The 17,736-nt window shown below is 37.1% G+C and overlaps 1 protein-coding gene across 6 annotated transcripts in view; it reads left to right on the forward strand.

Annotated features, from left to right (window-relative positions):
* FRY (FRY microtubule binding protein) overlaps nt 1-17,736 on the forward strand; it is a 219,990-nt gene that overhangs the window by 98,444 nt on the left and 103,810 nt on the right. For all 6 annotated transcript variants that reach the window (XM_088159551.1, XM_088159552.1, XM_088159549.1 and 3 more), the window contains 4 exons: nt 7,793-7,846; nt 15,108-15,247; nt 17,164-17,254; nt 17,639-17,718. In XM_088159551.1, the coding sequence (XP_088015677.1) occupies nt 7,793-7,846; nt 15,108-15,247; nt 17,164-17,254; nt 17,639-17,718 (365 nt within the window). The remainder of the gene's footprint in view (nt 1-7,792; nt 7,847-15,107; nt 15,248-17,163; nt 17,255-17,638; nt 17,719-17,736) is intronic.

Here is a 17,736-nt window from a genome sequence, read left to right on the forward strand (position 1 = left end):
ACTAATAAGCCTTAATGGCCTCCTCTGAGTCTCTCCCACACCTGCCCAGAGGCCAGGACCCATTCCCAGGTTTTGGTGCCATTAGTCCCTGCCACAACAGGGCTAGTCTCCTGCTCCCACAGCCCTGCCCCCTCCCCTTGGGCCTTGCTGAGCCAGGTCACATAGCTGAAAAACCTTAATAAACCTTAATAAGTAGTTGAAACAACACCTTGAATAGCAGTTTCATGCAAATGTCTTAACATAGACTTGGAAGTTTCGATCTCCATCATCTATTGTTCTTACTGTTATATGGAAATCCCTGTATCAACGATTTTTTTAGAGCATCGTGCTTATTCCAGTCCAACAGGCTCATAAATGAAAGATCTTGGACTCTCATACTGCATCCTATGACACCACTCTTGACCTTATACATTCCCTGTCCTAGCAAATTGAGTTCCAATCAACAAAATTTTATATTCTTATATTGGAATTTTTTAGATGAGAATCACACAATCTACTAACAGAAGGGTGTGCTGGAATTGCGAGGTTGACATTAAGTGTTCACACTTTGTCTACAGATGGTCTTTTAAAATTTATCATACTTGCAGGTTGTAAAATCTACCTCTTTTTCTCTACACTGTAGTGTTGGAATAAATCAGGGAAAATCAAGGGACAATATTATAATACTAACCAGGAGGATCCTAATAGACAGAGGATTTTGATGTATTCATTAAGTTACAATTTTGAAAAGGCGTTCCTGTTAAAACAAGCTCTGAAAACAAATAGCCAAGAAAATTTCCTTTCTCACTTGTGCTCAGTAGAGTTATCCTTAGTACTCTTTTCAACATATAGGTTTCACAAAAGCATGTCTTTGAAATATTTCTTTCAGACCTGGTCCACTAGTAGTTCTCAGCATTTTTAGGCTTAAAAAATCGTAGTAAAAGAAACGTTTTACTTCTTGCCTGCAATAAAGCATCTTACTTTGCAATGGAAAATAGAAATGCTGAGAGTAGTAAGTTTGTTGTTTTGATTTGTTGGGGAGTTTTTTGTTGGGGTTGGTTTTTGGGGTTATTTCCTTATGTTTTGTTTGTTGGGTTTTTTTACTTGGTTTGGTCTTGTTTTGTTTCATTTTCTGGGAGGCTTTTTGCTGTTACTTGTATATCTATAGCAGCATTTAACCTTTGTTTAAAGTTTGTAACTGTTTATTCTCAACACTGAGTTGAGGGAATATCTGGGAAATACTGTGCTGTTCAGGTAAGAATGGTAGAGTTCTTCAGTTGATTGCTAAAGGCTAGTGAAAGAAAATTGGTTTTGTTTCTTGGGAGTTGGTTTGTTTGTTTTTTACATTCTATGTTGTCTTGGGAATGTAGCAGTGCTAATTTTTGTACTGTGCATCCAACAGCAGTCTCTAGTTCAGTGAGTTTGCTTCTTTCTTCAGGATGCTTGAAATTTACTTCCGTAGAGTATTACTTCTCAAAATCAATATGGTAATTTTTTGGCCTTTATGGGTATTTTTTACTGACTTACCAGTTACTTCAGACTAAACATTCACATGACCAAAATTTATATGTCCACGTTTTCGTTTTCTTGGTAGGCAGCCTAGGTAAAATGTGCCTTTTACAAAGAGTGTGGTAATCAGACAAAAATTAACCTGCAATACCTGATGTTATGGCACAATCTATTATCCAATCAGAGCAGTGCATGAGGAGGATGCCAAAGAGTCAGAGCTAGGGACCAAAAATGTGTATTTGAAGCTGAACTGATGTTTTTCTGTATTTTTATATTCAACAGTATGGGCACATCCTTTTCCACATGAACAAAACAGAAGAGCTGTTACAAAAAAACCCCCAAAGCAATTACATGAAGAAGGAATAGGTTCAGTACTACTGAGCTTGTCTTTTGAACATGCACCTTTCATTATTTTTGTGCATTAACTGTAATGACAAGTAGGTTTTTGACTTGAGCTTGTTAAATAATTTTTTTTTCAGAGATGTAGCATATTTTTACATATATTTAATGGCCACTTGAAATTTGCATATTTCCACCATATGTAGTACCATGCATAATTAGCATTGCTTTTTTACTAATTTTTCAACAGTTAAATGAAGTCCATCACAGTTTTTGTTAACATTTTGTGTATCTTTAATTTTGTCTTATGCAAAGTTGTGGTGTTTCCTTGAAGTTGTGTTGTCATATCTTTTTCATTATGTTTGCCTTTAGAATTTCCAGTTGCTGTATGCTTAGAATTTCAAAGGATAGTGAGGGAAATCTCCTTTATTTTACTCTCTGTGTACTGTGGTCATTGACACAGTTTCTTAAAAGAAGTGTCTAGCAGCTAATTGATGTTAAGAGAAGTCAAAGATTCTGTTGTCATCCACTGAACAGGCAATTTATGTGTTTATGCATAAGGACCTGCTGACTTGCAAAGAATGGTTAATGAAAACAGGACACTAATTTGCCTGTTTCATAGAACTTGCAGGTGGGAGACAGTTGGGAGACTATCAGAGTAAACAGATTATCCTTTTCAGTCAAAAAGCTCGGCTCTCTTAATTGCTTAGGTATAAATTTAATTAGACTCCTTGGGGTGGTGGTGGGAATTCTCAAATAGTAAAAAGGTGAAAAAAGTGACAAAAACTGGTTCCTGAGAAGTTCAGAGCTATTTTCTGTACAAGAGTGGTTTTTTTGTGTGACCACAGGCTATTCCATATCCAATTTTGAAAGGGACAAACAGAAGTAAATACTGGCCAGTGCAGCTTCATGAACATGCTCAGTGCAGGGTCAGAACAGATCCATTCTGGGAGGGAGGAGGCAGGAGCACACAGCTGGAGTGGAGGACATGGGTTACCCATCACACGAGCACAGGATTGACAGTGATGCATTTTCCTGGTTTTTGTATGTACAAAATAATCAAGGCCAAAAAACCAGCTGGCATGCTTGGGAGCAGACTTTTTCCTACAAACACCAACTCTCTTTCCTCCTGAAAAGTATGTAAGACAGAGATGTTCATTTGGGGGAGAGGAGGCTGATGGGGTGATTTGTCACAAGAAGAAAGAGTTACACTTGGGGTTTTTTGGCTCTTAAGATTGTTCTTGCATGTATTTTACATATATTGTAGCTGTAGTAGTTGAATGTGTTCTATATCTACTCTATTTTACATGAGAAAGTCCATTCTTCTTTCTGTTTGGTGAGTCTTCCACCCCAGCAGAGCAGAGCACTCAGTAGAGTATGTCTGGCTGCTTTTTAGTGTGCAGTGCAAAAGTTAAAAATTGTGTAAAAATATCCTTGCACCATGCTTCTAGGAAAAAAAAAAAAGGGGGTTTTATCTCAATCAGTAATACAGTGGCCTGTCACAGTTCAGCAGGAAAAGCAGGCCTAATGGTTGCTGAGATTAGAAATAGCTTTAAGGGGTGTTGTATATCATTATAACATGGCGACATAGTGAAGCTTAATAGACACTACAACATCCTTTTGTTTTTGTGTTTCCCTGAACACTCAGTTCTGTGACAGGTGGTTATTCCTTTGTAAATTTACCCAATTATATTTGTGTAGCAGCCCTGAAAAAGCTGTAATATATTAACCATTAGAAGTCACTGACAGTCTTTGGAGACATGTTTTAGTGTGCCTGTGCGAATAGAGGGCTTGAATTATATGTTGGTTTTTAGGTAATTTATAAATATTATATCTAGTTGATGCATGCAAATATGATACAATATGCATTTTCCACAGCATAGTTAACATATTCTGTTTTATCATATTCTATTTATGTTTTCCCAAGAGCAATGAGAGAGAGGAAGGAAGTTAAGTTTTAGTTGAGCATTTTGTTTTGTGGGCATTGGTGACACAAAACATTTGGCGGTTTTTTTTGAAAAACAATAGTTTCAAATATTAAATTGCCTTTACTACTTATCTCTAACGTGTTTGTATCATGGGAGTTCCCAGTGTGAACAAATACAGAATATGCAATTGAAGGCAGCACTTCAAACAAGAAATAAGGATGTTTAGTTTAATGATTAAAAATGGAAATATTGCTATTGAGAATCCATTTTCCTGAAATTTTCTGATGTTTTTGATAGTTCAGTAAGCTACAGCCCTTCCATATTAATCAAATCTTTCTTTATTCATATTTTGTTGTTGTAGGCTTTGGCTCCAAATTCAGCCAAGCTATGCTTCTAAGATTTGGAAGTCATTTCTGTAGAATGTAGTATATCGACAGAGATTCAAATAAGTCAGCTCATTATAGAAAAAGGCCTCTTTGCCATTCATGAGTTGGGTGGGCAAGAAAATAAATTGAAGTAAAATTGTACCATGAGGCTAGAAAACAGTTTTAGGAATTTTTAAAAACTAATTAAGTGTATCTCCAGGGTAAGTAGACTTCTATGGAGTCTATTGCCCAGAGACAGCTTCATATTATTACACATTTTAACCTTTCGTTGCAAGTCCTGAACCTGAGGTGTGCAGTAAAGACACCTACCACGAGTATAAATGTACTTTATATAGTATCTGCCATAATCTGAAAATACTGCATAAAATGAAACGGTAAGATTTCTAAGGATATTAGAACTCAGCAAATAGAATAAGCAAGTTGTTTGCAGTCGATGAAAAGAAAGAATTTCTTGCATAAAGAAAAATTGCTGTTTTCAAAGGACACTTAAGTACCTGCATATAATTGAGTTGCCTTTGAATTTACTCAGTAATGTCTCCCTGACATGGTCAGTTGTTACTCTTACCATGAATGTATTCATGCTTTTGTATTTTAGGAGTTCTTAGACAACGAAACCCCATATTTCTATCTGGCCCGTCATCTTTATTCAGTTCTTTACCTATTCAGCACTCAGCATTAGCAAGAAGTAGAAGTAATTTCAATGCTGAGTTCTCTCAAACCTCCAAACCCCAATACAGTCTTGTATGGCTGTTGCCATTCACTGCAGGGGTACAGTGAGTGGCCTTCCAGAACTGGAAGGGCGTGTGCAAAGACTCTTGTCTCCATGGGGTCAGTGGCTGCAGGCAGTGCCAGTGGCAGCACTGTCCTTGGAAAGAGCCAAGGGAGCAGCAGCAGCAGCAGCAACCCAAACAGGGGCGTGACAAAGAGGCAGAGACAGCTGCAGCAGCAGCTGCTGCCTGGCAAGAGTGTGAGGGGAAGGGAACAGCAGGAACAGCAGTAGGTGCAGGATGGGATGAAGGGAGGAAAAAGGTCTCAGCTGAAGCCCTAAACTGGAGACATTGAGAAGTTATGGCAGCAGAAGCCTTGCTGGCTTTTGGCAGTTCTCCATCCCAGCTGCCTTCTGCTGCCACCAAGGCTGCTGCATGGCCTGTGAATGGTTTCTTTAGGTCAATGCACCATGGCTGGGAAAGCCCTGGTGTAGCACCTGTAGGAGTGATGACTTGTACTGCATTGTCAGATTGAGGCATCTTTAACTCAGGGGTGCATCCCCTGGGGATTGTCATCATCAGAAACTAAAATATCTGGGAGGTGTATGTTCTTCCCCAGATAGGTTAGAGGTGACAAGGACATTCTCAGGATTGCAATTCCTGACTCGAGTTCTCAGAGCATGGTTCGTATTGTTTAATTGTATCCCCCTTAGAGATGGCATGTGATGAGGAATCTCACACCTCATTTCTGCCTGAAACTCTACTCTCTGAAAGCCAAGTACTGCAGTGTTGGCCATGGAAACACAAAGCTTCTGCATGCTGAAGCCATTTTTGTTGAAACAGACCTTAAGAAGTTTCTCTGTGGTAACACAAGTCTTCTGTAACAGAATCAGAAATTTCATAATTAAAAAGAAAAAAAGGGGGTGTTGATTTTTTTTCCTGAACTATAGTAATTCTTAGTATGCTGATTTGTTCAGGACCCATGAAAATATAAGAATCCTTTTCCATTTAAATAAGTTGAACACTACTTTTGAAAGTTTATCTGCTGTCAGTTTCAGTGAGCAGCAATAGACAAAAGAAGTATTGTCCTCCTGTGATACCCAACTAGGCAGGGTAGCAGCAACTTACTGATTGAGGAGGAGGAGGACTGTGGGTGGGACAGTGTCCTTGTTTTTCTCAGGGTTACAAGGTTTTTTACTGCAGATGTTCATCACCAATAATCTGTCATAAAGTTGTAATTAATAGCTGTTGTGCCCATAATGTAACCTGGAGGAGTCACTTTAGAAATTGGAGAAAACAATGAAAAATGTTGATGGCTGTTCTGGGTAAATCAGTGACTCAGTAGAAAACATTCTGTTGATTTTTGTATTTAGTAGGTAGTCAGGGGATACTGCAGCCACCCCACAGTTGGCCTCCTTGCCAGCTGGCATTACAAGTAGATCAGCATAATTAATTTCAAAATCAGTCAGCATATTATACTGGGCAACATTTGTTTCTGAAAAAGACATGAAATAATACAAATCTTTGCTCCAGCTCAAGTCTCTCAATTTCCTTATCTCATCAGCTTTACAGATTTCTTTATTTTATATCTAGTATCCCCTGGCAGGGATGGTATTTTGCCTGCTACATTGACAGATGCATGAGTGTGATAGTTTGTTGAAAGCTGAACACAAAATCTCATTCTGAGCTGGTGGGAGAGCCCCAGTCTTGCAGCTGTAGGAGAAGAAAGAGTCATGATTTACAGAAGAATAAGGCACTGGCACATTGCAGGCACCAGAAACAGTAGTGTAATTCACAGCAGAATTGTGATGGTGACAAGTGACGTGTTTTTGAGGCTGTCATCTGCCGTCATGTGTTGTTTATTTTCATTGTAGTGTGGGAGATTCATGTTTTGGATACTGTTGCAAGCATCTAGAATATTGACCTGTGTACTTCTCCATGTCTCAGTAGTTCAGCCTGCTTGACAAAGAAGCCATGCAGATGATGGATGGTTTCTCTGAGTTGGGCAGTTCTCCTTGACTTTACCAGATCTGTGAGAATATGACATGCAATTTGCTTCCACTCTGAAAATACCTTTTTAAATTTTTTTTAGGAATAATTTTCCCCACAATTGTCTTCCTTAGAAATGAACTCTAAGGTCTTTGATTCTTCTAAGACCACCTTTCTTTCAGTATGCCCTGCAGGATGCATTATATCTATGGACTTTTTTGTACTGCTTGGTAGTTTTATAACAAGAAGGCACATCATGTAATAAAATCACAGAATTCACAGAATGACTAGGTTGGAAGAGACCTTCAAGATCATCGAGTCCAACCCATGCCCAACACCTCAACTAAACCATGGCACTGAGTGCCATATCCAGTCTTTTTTTAAACACATCCAGGGATGGTGACTCCACCACCTCCCCAGGCAGACGTTTACAGTACTTTATCACCCTTTCTGTGAAAAAATTTTCCTGATATCCAGCCTGTATTTCCTTGGCTCACCTTAAGACTGTGTCCTTTGGTTCTGTCAGTTGCTGCCTGGAGAAAGGGACCACCCCCCACCTGACAACAGCCACCTTTCAGAAAGTTGCAGAGACTGATAGGGCCACCCCTGAGTCTCCTTTTCTCCTAAACAGAGCCCCTTGGTTATGTATTAGAGGAAACACTAGGTGCTTTTTAGGATGTTGAAGCAATTTATCGTTAGTGTGAGCACCAACTCAGCTGTAATGAATGGCCAATCCTTCTCTTTCATGAAAAGACACCAAAATCGCTCAAGACACTCTGTAAATATTAGCCGATACATATGCAGAGAGCTCCTTTGCATACGCAGCAATTGTCCTGGTATCTCCAGGATCAGATCAGGAGGCACATTATGTGAGTAAGAAATCTAACAGAATAATACTAGTAGAATATGATAGTACTGATCTTAAGTAACACATATTTAATATATTTTCTTTCAGGAGAAGCCACTGACCAAATCTCTGCAACGAGGAGAAGATCCCCAGTTTGATCAAGTAAGACACTTGAAATTACATTATTTCCATTCCTCAGGCTAAAAGAGGAGTGCATTGGAAGGCATTCTAGTGTCCTTATACTGTTGTTTGCATACTGCAAAAGTAATATTTCTTGATGTGCTTTGGTAGAATGATAAGTGTTTGCCTAGCCAAATTCAGTATTTTTCTGCTATAGAACTTATTACTTTTTATAGTGCATTAGACACATGTATTGTTTCTTGCCTGTTTCCCTGATGGGGATCTTGAAGCAAAATTTGTACTTTTTCAAATTATGTGGTTTTTGAAACAGGTGTGTGGCCCCCCAATCTTTCTTTTATGAGGTTTCTTTTATAGTTAATATGAGGGCCTGTAGAATCATGGTTGTTGCCATCAGTGTCATCAGTCTAGTTTGCCTCTGTAGCTGTAACTCAGCATGACTTATATGTGTGTTGTACTTCAAATAGGCTGAGCCAACCTGTTGTGTTTAAAATTAAGTATAAGTTCAATTGTCAGGATAAATGCCTGTATATGACAAGGTAGATAATGATTAGGAAAATAGTGGGCAGGGAAAAAGGATTAAAAATTAAGTAGAGTTTTTATAACTGGTCTGATTTCCTTTGGTAGAACAATAAAATTGTAATTAATACAATGAAATTTATATCTGGCATTAGATTAATTTATTTTGTAAGGGAAATAGGCCAAGTATAAAAATAAAACCAAGAGCAATATACCCACTTCTAATTGATTATATAAAGCAATTTATTTTTGTCAGCAACATCTAGAATAACCTATTTTGAAATAAAGGAAGATAGGTTCCAAAGAGTTAAGTTACATAAAGGATGCCAAAAACTGGCAAATCTCACTCCCCACGAAGAGGAATGATAAATTCTAGGTGTGCCATTGCTGTCACTGTTGCTACTGACTCCTCATCTGCCCACACCACTGTGCTGCAAGCAGGGCCAGAAGCCCAGGACAGAAAGACAGAGAAGAAGCAGCAGCCAGAGCAACAATTGAAAAGGAAGTTATGACCAATGCCATAAGATGTAGGTACCATATTGATTGACTTTGGGAGAGGAGATAGGTATAAGTACAACTTCAGAACCTCAGCTGAACATTTATTGGGTTTTCTGAGATATTTCGCCAGAAGTAAAGATGCCTTGTGAATGCCTGGCATTCACTAAGGTCCATTTTGTAATTTTAGCTTGACAGAGTGACTCTGGATTATTCTGTAGCTGCTTTTTGGGGAGAGAGAGCCTGCTTGGAGGGCTGCTCAGAGCAGGAGGTGAGCAGAGGAGGTGAAACTTCTGCTTCATCCTGGGGAGCTCCCTGTCCGCCTCACTGACCACGGAGACCCCGCAGGGAAATCAGCCACTGCAGGCTAAAGGAGGTTCTTTCTGAGTACTCCCTACCTGCCTCGTGAATTTCTTTGTGGTATTCTGACCTTAATTTTATATAACATACTCTTTTCCTTCCTGTGGGAAGAATGTTACACTTAAATGGGAAAGTAAAACAAATTAAGCCACCCAGATGCAAACCTTGTGATACTGTTCCTGCAGTGCATTAAACAAACTCATAATGGGTGGCCGTGATTTGATTAAATATTTATGGCTTAGCAAATGTTGGCCCTTTAAAAGGAAGAACTAGAAGACTGATACTTCTCCTAGTTATTGGTAAGTAGACAGAAAATTGAGTAATTAAGTCAAGATTATTTAATGAGAACAGCAAAAGTTTCCTAGGGTGAAGCAACTGTGTGTTTACTGCCATAGCAATTTACTCTGAAACTCATAAAGTCATCTAGCAAAAACAAAAAAGGCCAGCCATGATATTCATGATATTTTTACTACAGAAATGAATGGGGGAAAGAGGGACAATCCCCATGAAAAGACTTCTACAAGGAGTGCCTAATAATTTTTTACTTTCAGTTTTAGGGCATACAAGTCATAGACTGTCAAAGGAACCTACTTTTCTTTCTTTTCACATAAAATTATTCAATTTGAGTGAAATTGATAAGTAATGTTGAAGTGAGTAGGTCAATATTTACTTTGAAATGTCTGAGCTCAATCTTCTAATGCTATATTAAAAAGCAAAACAAAAATAAGGCACGACCTGCTTGCTGTTTGCAAGTCAGCTTCAGAGGCAGAAATAAACAGCCCAAAAAGTAGCTTAACAATGAGCAGAATGGCACTTTGGGCACTACCCAAAGCAATCAGCATCAAGTTTAACACTGAAACCCCCAAACCATTTGAAATGGCTGTGAAAGCATTGCTTACTACCCCTGAATAGTTCTACCTCTGGCTCCCTGAGAACCAGCATTTTTTCCTGCCTGTTCTTAAACACCATTTTAGGAGCATTACTTGTGATGGTGATGATGGATCCAACGTCTGGAGACCTGACTGGGCCAAGGCTGTTCCTCTCCACATAGGTGTAGTCAGTGTCTCCTCTTGGGCAGACAGCATGTCTGGCTGCCAATTGCATCACCCTCCTCGAACAAATAATAGCATCTTGAGCAATGTATGAAGTGATGATACTTATCCTGACTTGCTGAATGTCTCACCGTTGGCCTAACAAACTGCATTCCTTACACTGACTGCGTTTTCCTTTCTAGGTGTTCATGTGTATAAAGAAAATATATACAGGAAATTATGTAGGTTTTTTTCATATGGTTTTAAAGTATTTTCATAGTATATTTAAAATCATGTTTTAAAAGTCCTTGATTAGACAACTCTAGTTGTCGATTGGCAAAGAGCATTACAGCTCCAGCATTAGCATACTCTGTGTCCTCAGTTACAGAAATGTTATTAAACATTGTACTAGTGAACTATGACTTAAACTTCCTATTACAGGAAACCATAAAGTTGCAGTACACGAAAAGATCAAAAGCTAGCAAAATCCCATAATTCTCCAAGAGGGTTATCCTCACCTAAGGAAACATTTTTATTACTCTTTTCTCTGCCTCTACTAATGTATCATATGTTCTTACCATGGTGTATAAATGTTCCATGAACTGACAACACTGGAGGCAGAAGGAGGGCACTGTGTAATCTTGGACTGAGCTACAGACTGTTTTCCATATATAAACAAGAAATGAATGTAATGTTTTGGCCATGGAAGTGAAAATTTAACAGGAAGGCTTAGTTTTCATATGAAGCTATCTATCTGAGGTGCCTGTTGCAGAAGTTTCAGCATAAACTGCACAAAAGCTTGTTCTTGTTACAGTTTTATTTTGCTGCTCTCTTAGAAGTGCACTAGGTTGGAGACTGCAGATTGGAAAGCAAAAACATTTAATCTTTTATATACTTTAAGGAGATTAAAAAAAGAAATTAGCCAAGATAAAGAAACGAAACTAAAATGAATAATAACAATAATAAAAAAGTGGAAAATGCAATAAATAAATAAGGCATTAAGCAGGATAATAATGATAAAGTGTCCTTTTTCATAGCAGTGTAAATGTGATTTATGATATGCTGATAATGATTCTTATCCAATATTATTTTTTAGACGTAGTTAGTGAATACTGATATCACTGTCATTGCAGTAGCACTGCAGTTGGACGCCTTTGTGTTTTCCCTTTCCCTGAGTTTTACACATTGTACTTCATCACCAGAAAAACGCACAGGGCAGAGAAAATACAATAAATGGTGGTCATGGGGTCATAAAATAACCTTGGGATCCTGGTCAGAGATTTGGGTTCAAGCAGTGCATAAAGAAGTACATCAGAAGGCAAAATTAAAGGTACCGCCTTCAGAACTGAACTTGCTTTCCACTAAAAATAAATGGGTTTTCATGTAAACTGTTATGCTGGCAGTAAAATAACTATAAACATTGGTAGTGTATAAGCATGCTAGCTGAAATTACCCATCCACAAAATTATGGTACTAAAAAGTCCTGCTTTCTTTTTTTCTCTCACAACGCCAAGGCCATTAATGAAATCTATTGAGTTCCACTTGAATAGTTATCAGTCTTAACCATTTCCAGGGAGATTTAACTTCACAGCACAGTCCAAAAAAAATACTTAGAACAAAGATATGAATGAAAGGAGATCTCCACAATCACAAATGCATTCTGTAACGTTGATAGAAAGTGTAAAACCTTACTTGTGCTTGTCCATTATTTATAATCTGCACAACAACAATTTATAGATAAAATATGCAGACACTGTGCAAAAGAGTCACAAGAAATAAACCAAGACTGTGCAAAAATAAAGTACTGAAATTCTGCTTTATTAAAATGGCAATAAAATGCCCATTCCACATACATATTGACATATATGGTATAGAAGAAGAATGCTGGGCCAAAACATTAATGATATTGTTGGAAATTGGGTGCAGTTTTGAATGTATTTAGTGTTAAAGCACATATAAATTCATTAGAAATAAAAAAGGTAATCTTTGCTGTTAGTGGAAACATTTCTTATATTTTAATTTTGACAATATAGCAAGACTTTTATGAAAGTATATAAACTGTAGTGAACTGTCTGAGCAGAATGTCATTAAATTTACTCTTGCATTTTAATCCAAAATAAATATTAAGCATTTACATAAAGTATATTTAATGCTCTGTGAATGCAGGTTTTAAACAGCTCCCTACTTGTGCAGCTTTCTTATCCTTAAGCTATACAGTAGGTAGTTCATTTATGATGGAAGAATATGATCATTTGTCCAACAAGGACATATTTGTACATCTGTGCACTCCCTTTCAGGAGCAGCACAGAGCTAGAATTCATCTCACTCCTGGACTTACTTCCAGTAAATGAAAGGGTTGAGTAACCGGCATGCTGGCTAGACTTCCCTCCCTTCCTGTTCCCTGAGAGCCAGGTCTTTTCCCAGTCCACCCTTCCTTCCTGTCTTAAAAGTGCAATGACAGAAAGATTAAAAAAAAAAATAAAAAGCTATATTGACCTTTTATCCCAAATGGAGACAGACACTGTAAAGTCAGCAGAGAAAGTATGGCATGAGAAGCTTTAACAGGAATCACTTTGGTGAAATTATATAGGTGGGATTTAGAGAACAGCTGTGATATGAACATGCAGGAAGACCTGATTGAAACAACTTTTCATTTATAGTTAGATACTGTGATTTCTGAAAAGACATTTAGGTCTATTTGAGGACAGACTTATTAGTAGGGCCCGTAGACACAGAACAAAAGCTAAGGATTTTAAGCTAAAAGAGGGTCAGTTTTTACTAACTAGAAGGAAGATATTTTTTACTGTGAGGCTGGAGCAGGTTGCTTAGAGAAGTTGTACATGCCCCATCCCTGGAAGTGTTCAAAGCCAGGTTGGTTGAGGCTTTGGTGAGCCTGGTCTAGTGGAAGGTGTCTTTGCCAATGTTAGGGAGGTTGGAGCTAGATGACATTTAAGGTCCCTTCCAACCCAAACCATTCTGTGATTCTATGATTTTATGATTCTTTTCTGGTCTTCTCTCGGAAACCCATTTTCATTGTATTTCATAATTTACAAGCAGTGTTGTGCTAACTTCATAAAAAGTTTTGGAAAACAGTCAAGAAGTGAGTTGGTAGTGTATAGTTTGCCTTGACATCAGGTGATTTATTTTTTCTGAGTATCCATCTGAAGCCTTAACACTAGAAGGCTTTGGTTGAGCCTGAAATCCTAAAGTAGTTCTTTATGAAAGGCCTCCTGTCACTGCTGCAAGCAGTTGCTTCATGGTATCTTCCACAGCAACTTGTTTCATATTTCAGATAATAAAATCTATTGCAAAGACTAGATTGAAAGTTTTCCAAAAATATTACTTTTATGGAAACTTCTATATCTTTGTAATGCAGCATGTTTAACTTTAGGCCATAATACCTGAATAATAATACTTCATCCTCCAAGTGTCTCATTAACCTTAGTCACAACATCACTATGAATTAGTTAAATCCTGAGGCTGAAAAACTATAAAAGAGATTCAGAGTTCTCATCTAGACTAATTGTCATCCACAGAAGCTCTCAATTAAGGCTATAGTATAATTTGTAAATGCCTGGTCTGCCAATTTTGCTCTTGTCTTAGTCACAGCATTCACACAAGTGTGGTGTTACATGAGACATTAAACCCTATTGTTTTCCACAAGCACTGAAACATGCTGCTTTAAGTTTAAGTTTAAGCAGGTGGATAAACCTGACAGTTAATTACATGATCAGTGTACTTGGCATGTAGTACACACTTCAGCTCATCACTCCTGATACTCAGCACTTCACAGGATCAAGCCCTGCATGATCCTGAAGTGGTCAAAAATCTCCAGATTCCTTCCCTATTTTAAATAGTTGGTTTTTATTTTCTTAGAATGTTTATAAATGCTGTATCTGTGAACATTCAGTTCCAATACATATATTATCCTCCTGTATAATAATGTTGGGGTTTTTTTTTAACCCCGCTTTTTGATCTTTCAATGTTTTGTAGCTTTATGGTTTCTGGTAATAGGATGTTTTAAGTCACAGTTCAGTCCAACATGCTCAGTAACATTTCAGTAATTGGTGACATAGTTAATGCTGAGTGAGCAGTAATCTTCTTATCCAGTATGCCACTAGAGCTGTTTAATCAGCAGCCTCTAAGGAATAATTCTAAACTATGTTTTGTTCATTTGTGCCCACAAAGACAAGAAACTCTAAACATTTTCCTATATATAAAAGAGAAGTTTTCAGGTTTTTTTCGAAGTTTTCAGGTGTGTGGGCCTAAGAGTAAGACGCATGCATCTGCATGGTCAGTTGATTAAAATTATTGCAGAACTTGTGGTGGTTCTCAGTATATTCTGAGTTTCAGTGGGGCATCCAGCAGTCACATATAACCCCTGAAGACAGTACCTCTGATCCGTTACTTTTTCTTTCCTTACAATCTTTTTGAACTCAAATCAGTGTTGTGTAACATATCAAAATAACCTGCTTGAAGAACTAGATGATTTTCTGGTATGTTGAAAGATGTTATACATTATTTTAATGCATTTTAATATCATCAATATAAAGACTCTATCAACATACACTCCAGTGTTGCATTTATGTTTATGTTTTATAGAATCATGGATTCATTTAGGTTGGAAAGGACTTTTGAGATCATCAAGTTCAACCACAAACCCAACACTGCCAAGTCTAAACTCTAAACCACGTTCCTACGTGCCACGTCCACACATCTTTTAAAGTCAGGAAATGCAGAATATTAAGTCACTGCTTGTGCCATAGTTCTCAAAAATATGGATGAGAACAAGAAAGAGCCATTAAATTAGTGCTTTTTTTGAGGAGGAGAGAAAACTTGAACAGCATTTCATTTGTTGGTTTGTTGTATTTTCCCAATAGGTTATAAGCTCAATGAGCTCACTTTCAGAATATTGTCTACCCTCTATCCTGCGCACTTTGTTTGATTGGTATAAAAGGCAGAATGGCATAGAAGATGAATCTCATGAGTACAGACCAAGAACAAGCACTAAATCCAAAAGGTATGATTTTGAATATACATAATTGATAAATTCTAAGGTAAACTGTGTTACATTTCACCCATCAGCTTTTGTGAGGTAACAGTTTTCTACTTGTTTCTGGAACTCTTCTGTTAGCTTTTTTGATGGGTGGAATAATTGTGTCCTTAACGTTATGCTCCTCTTAGTTCAAATATAACAATGCTGTTGTAATTGTCTTACTGATGTTAGGAATGCTTTAATGTCATTTAAATACCAGTTTGTATAAACTGCATTTACTCAAGTCATTGGGCAATAACTCTGTGCCACTTGGAAGAATTTTTCTTACATAGCATTCTGCTTAACCGTAAAAAATTCACACATACCTACCCTCAATCTGAAAACTTGAGAATCTGTCAGAGAGTTCTAGCAACATTCCTCTTAAAAGTAACAAGCACACAAAAAATAATGATATCAGTAGTTTCTCAGTGATAAGGTCACAGCCTGATCTTGGTTATGTTGAGGTCTGGCAGTGTGATTCAGATATATTCTTCAAACTTTGTTTTTCTGAATACTTCAGTACTACATTTACACACTTCCATGAAACAGCAGGAGAATCAACACTTTCAGACGTGGTGTTCAGAAATGCATAGGCAGCTCTTCACATTGGGATTATATTATAACCCAGTAACTACATTATATTATAACCCAGTAGTTGTTGGAACAAAGGGTAGGGGCTAGGTGTAGATACCAAGGTAGAAATGAAGGTAGACTCTTTATGTCAGAAGAAGTAGGCAATATGAAGACACAGTTCATTAATTAGATGTCTGCTTTTGGGTGAGATGAATCCTTGCCTTGAATTGCTTCTTTCTCTCAACTTGTTCCACGACTACCTGCTCATAAATAGCTGTCTTTGGGAACTCCACCCAAAATTTAGTTGAAAGTTTAGCAGTGAAACAAGACCACTCTGTCAATTGGCAGTGTTACAGAAAGAATGTATAACTAGTCCTTTCTTCAGTTAATGTAAAACCAAAGGGAACCAAAATGCAAATAACTTGCTTCATCACTGATCAAGTTGTACTCTTAAATGCCTGTTTTATTACAAACACATAAGTACAATTGAAATCACTAAAACTCTCAATATTTGTAAGAATTGTGCCGATTTGATGCAAAAATCTCACTGAAATCATTTGAACATTTAACATTTGAATGTTAAATGCTTCAAATGGACTGCAGAACTGTTTCTTTAATGTTTAATTTTACAAAAAGTAGTGTATATTTAATGCTGTCTTTTCAGTACACTTCGAAACTTTGATCAGTTGATTCATAAGTATCTTTTGGTATTTTTATTGGAAGCTATTCACCTCAGACTTTTATTCCTCGGAGTTGTTCTGTACAAGAAATATGTTTGAAAAGTTTGACAAGTGCTGCCAAAGTTTAAAAATTAACACTGGGATAGTTTTTAAGAGATAATATAATTTGGTTGTGAATTCTCGACTGGTGCTTTTAAGGCATTTTTCAAAATTCATTACAAGTCTAAATATGAATTTAATAGCACAAAGTTACATTTGCCTCCAAAGTGTAATTAAGAATGGTCTAAATGGTGGCATCAGCAAGGAATTTGAAATTAAATCCATTTTTTAGAATACAGACTCCACAGTTTTCCTTGGTTTTGTTTTGTTTTTTTAATGTTGTGTATCTCTAATTGGAAAAAAAAGGAAGGAGGAAATGGATAAGTGATATTTAAGCATTAGAAAGAACGTCACTGTAACAAGGTAGATTTGGTCTGTTTATCTCAGATTTGAAGAGCATAACAGTACATTACTTTCTGAAATGCTGGCCCACAGTTTATAAGGTAGAACACAATTCCCTGTTACCTGTATTTGTGTAATTGAAGAAGGCAGATAGTATGAATTATGACACTTCTCCAAAATATTGTGTTTTTTGGTTTGATTTTGCAGTGATGAACAACAGAGGGACTATTTAATGGAGCGAAGAGATCTGGCTATTGATTTTATTTTTTCTTTAGTATTAATAGAAGTTTTGAAACAGGTAGGAGTTCTTAAATTATCCATTAACTAACAAATGATGGAAATTACCAATGCAAGAGAATTTTGGGATTCTTCTTTCTGTTTGCCTCTTTAAGATTATAATAAAAACATGAAGTACATCCTGCATGCTTCTTCATTGCTGTTTTTCTTGCACCTGTATGATACATAGCATTCTGTGCTAATACCTACCTTACTTTGCCAAGTCTTCGAAACGGAAGTATTTCTCTTCAAAATGAAATAAGCATTAAATGGCTGGCTCATTTTAGATATTTTATTAGCTACATGCTATTTTAACTGATATATTTCTGAATGGATGATATCCATGAGTAATACTAGCACCAGTGTAATGTATGTGTACTTGTTATATTTTATTTTGTGCTTTCAGATTCCACTTCATCCTGTAATAGACAGTTTGGTAAATGATGTTATTAACTTGGCTTTCAAGCACTTTAAGTACAAAGAAGGGTAAGGCTCTTTTTCATG

The sequence above is a fragment of the Sturnus vulgaris genome, chromosome 2 (assembly GCF_052056855.1).
Source record: "Sturnus vulgaris isolate bStuVul1 chromosome 2, bStuVul1.hap1, whole genome shotgun sequence".
NCBI lineage: Eukaryota > Metazoa > Chordata > Aves > Passeriformes > Sturnidae > Sturnus > Sturnus vulgaris.